At 33.1% G+C, this 3,151-nt stretch overlaps 1 protein-coding gene across 1 annotated transcript in view; it reads left to right on the top strand.

The window, feature by feature from the left end:
* KATNAL1 (katanin p60 subunit A-like 1) overlaps nt 1-3,151 on the top strand; it is a 97,646-nt gene that overhangs the window by 73,025 nt on the left and 21,470 nt on the right. The window contains exon 8 of the mRNA XM_012642118.1: nt 3,018-3,144. Coding sequence (XP_012497572.1) covers nt 3,018-3,144 — 127 coding nt within the window. The remainder of the gene's footprint in view (nt 1-3,017; nt 3,145-3,151) is intronic.

Here is a 3,151-nt window from a genome sequence, read left to right as displayed (position 1 = left end):
TAAAATTCTGGAATATAGAATTATTGTTCTTTTTTAGAAGGTTATGTTTGAGATTCTTAGATATTTGTGAGAATAGAAGATTATTTCCAAAATGAGTCAGTAAATAGATTTTAGTTACTAAACTTCTCCGTGCCTTAGTTTTCTTTTCTATAAAATGGAAATAATAATAGTCATCTCATAGGATATCAAGAGGTTAAAATGAGTTATTGAGGCCTTAGAACAGTATCTGACAATAATTAGCCTATGTAAATGTTAAATAAATAAAATACATTAGTGGGAGATTCAAATGGAAAGGTAGGTTGAAGCCAGATTGTGTTTGCTAGGTATTTGACCCTTTTCTATTAGGCATTGGGGAGACCTCTTTGAGCTGGTAGGTAGCATAGTTAAAGCTATGTTCCAGTTAAAGCTGGAACATTTTCCCAGTATTTTCTTTGAGTAGTTTCATCATTTTAGGTTTTAGAGTTAAGTCTTTAATCCATTTTGATTTGATTTGTGTATATGATGAGAGATAGGGGTCTTGTTTCATTCTTCTGCACGTGGTTATCCAGTTTTCCCAGCACCATTATTGAAGAGACTGTCCAGGATTTCCCCAAGGGCTTTTTTTTTTTTTTTGGAGGGGACAGATTTAAATATGTTTATATACTGAGGAGAAAGAGCCAATAGTGAAGGAGATACTGGAAAGAGAGGAGATAATTGAAGGAGTAACATCATGAGGAAGTGAAATTTATAAATACTGTACTATATCTATGACCTGTATCTATGTACAGATGCTAATGTTAGAAATTACTCTTGGAGGTGAGTATATTAATGACATTACAGGAGAGAGGTGTTACTAGAAAGAGAAATAGGAACTTTGCTATAGCCATACCTATAGCAGTACCTATAGCATCAAGTCAGTTTTCATAGTTTTCGGAATCTCAATCTCGCACACAGTTAAGGGCTCCCTAAAAGGCAAAAGAAAATTTTTGTAAAAGTAGTATTTCAAGTCCTAGTGACTCCTGGTCGTTCTATGTATCAAAATTCTATAGCTAGAAAAGGGTTTGAATAGTTTGTGAATTTATGAAACTTTGACATATACATAATTCCAAAGTTTAAACCCCAGAACCTTATCAGAGTAAATTAGCAACTGGATCAGAATTTCTCTTAAGGAATCACCAACTATTATGCAAAAGAAACGTAGTGTTAGGTATGAATCTGAATTCGCAATAAAAGTGTTAGAAGAAAATAATTATTTAAAAATCCATTAGTTTTTAAGACTAGGGGATTGGTTTCCTTGCATAATTTTTATTCATGGATTTGTTTTTATAGAATAACTTTTATGTTTGTTTTCAAAGCTAATAAGTAACTAAATAAGTTTAGTTTTTAGTCTAAACTAAACTAATAAGTTTAAGTTTTTAGGCTATATTTAGTGACTTATTACTAACACTATTTTATATAAACTGTCTAGCACATTAAACTGATAAAATTCTAGCCAATTTGATTCTGCTTGAATCATCACTGGATTTTACTGTTACCTTATTAACTCATAAATGGATCTTTATTTTTGACTGAAAGCTGTATATTATAAATGCATTGTGGAAGATAGGTTTTGTCCCATATGGAGGACAAGGAGTGTATAATTCTGCTACATGTGATAGAAAATGTCTTCTTATTTTCATTATGTTTAAACAGAGTAGTCACTCTTAAGCAGCGCTCAAGAATGTATATGTGAATATATGTATCTTGTGCCAGGTTCAGGAAAATCAGGCAGGTTCTTTCTAAATACATGAGAAAATTCTTTGTTGTCTAGGCCCTGTGTTAGCTTTTTTCTGACCACCTCTGATTTGAGACATTTTGTGAAATCATTCTTCATTTTTTTAACCTATAAAATGATACTCTTGGCAAATACACCATTTTACTGTGACAATTGAGTAATTTATCTTTTGATGGGAAAATCTTTATGCACATTAATAGTTGATAATTTATAAAAAACATTTTAATCTTACAAATCATTTAATTCATCTTTTGAAATGTCAGGGTGTACTGATGGTTGGACCCCCAGGCACTGGAAAGACTATGCTAGCTAAAGCTGTTGCTACTGAATGTGGTACGACATTCTTCAACGTTTCCTCTTCTACACTGACATCTAAATATAGAGGTGAATCTGAGAAGTTAGTCCGTCTGTTGTTTGAAATGGTGAGTGATGATACATTCAGATTTCAAAGTACTATTTGTATGGGTGTATGATGCCCCTATAAATCTAGGTCTGTTCACCTAGGAATCTTTTTTGAAAAGGGCAATGTAGTTGTCTTTTAATAGTTCTTGACACACTAGCAAGTCATGGCTGGTGGGTTTTGTGGGATAGTTGGTGTGTCTTCAATGTATCTTTCTCTCCGAGGTAAAAGAATGTCCTTTAGCATCCTGTCCAGTGAGAGTAGAGAAGGAGACTTAGGTCATGTTTGTGGGTTGACTGGTATTTCTGCCATCCAAGTACTAACCAGGCCCAACCCTGCTTAGCTTCTAAGATCAGACGAGATTGGGTGCGTTCAGGGTGGTATGGTCGTAGACTGATTGGTATTTCTGGATCACTAGTGAGCTGATGGAGTAGAAGAAGAATTTAATATATATTTGAAAAATCAGTCAGAAACTGATCTGTCTTTAAAGTTTGTTCCTTTTTCATAAGGGGTTTGCAATAATTACTAAAGAATGCATGTTTGAGAATAAGAGGTTGATTTCTTTTTTAAAAAAAAATTTTCATTATGGAAATTTCCAAACATGAAAGTAGAAAGAATAGTATAGTGAATCCCCATATATCTGTCACCTAACTTTACAAACCATATAACTTTCATTTTTATAAATTTTTTTCTGATGGGAATGATTGATTTAGCCTCTGTCAATAACCAGATGGTGGCATTAAAACAGTGAGAAATTTCTACTCTCTTTTGCCATTGTTTTAAAACTAGAAAATGGTATTTTAAAAAATATTCAGATTATTTTATGAGATCATTGAATTATGTCTTTAAAATATTTTCCCAAAGGCTAGATTTTATGCCCCTACCACAATCTTCATTGATGAGATAGATTCCATCTGCAGTCGAAGAGGAACCTCTGATGAACATGAGGCAAGTCGCAGAGTCAAGTCTGAACTACTCATTCAGATGGATGGTAATTG

Source organism: Propithecus coquereli, unplaced genomic scaffold (assembly GCF_000956105.1).
Source record: "Propithecus coquereli isolate 6110/MARCELLA unplaced genomic scaffold, Pcoq_1.0 Scaffold175, whole genome shotgun sequence".
Classification (NCBI taxonomy): domain Eukaryota; kingdom Metazoa; phylum Chordata; class Mammalia; order Primates; family Indriidae; genus Propithecus; species Propithecus coquereli.
Note: the sequence above shows the minus strand (reverse complement) of the source record. Positions and strands in the feature narration are given on the sequence as shown.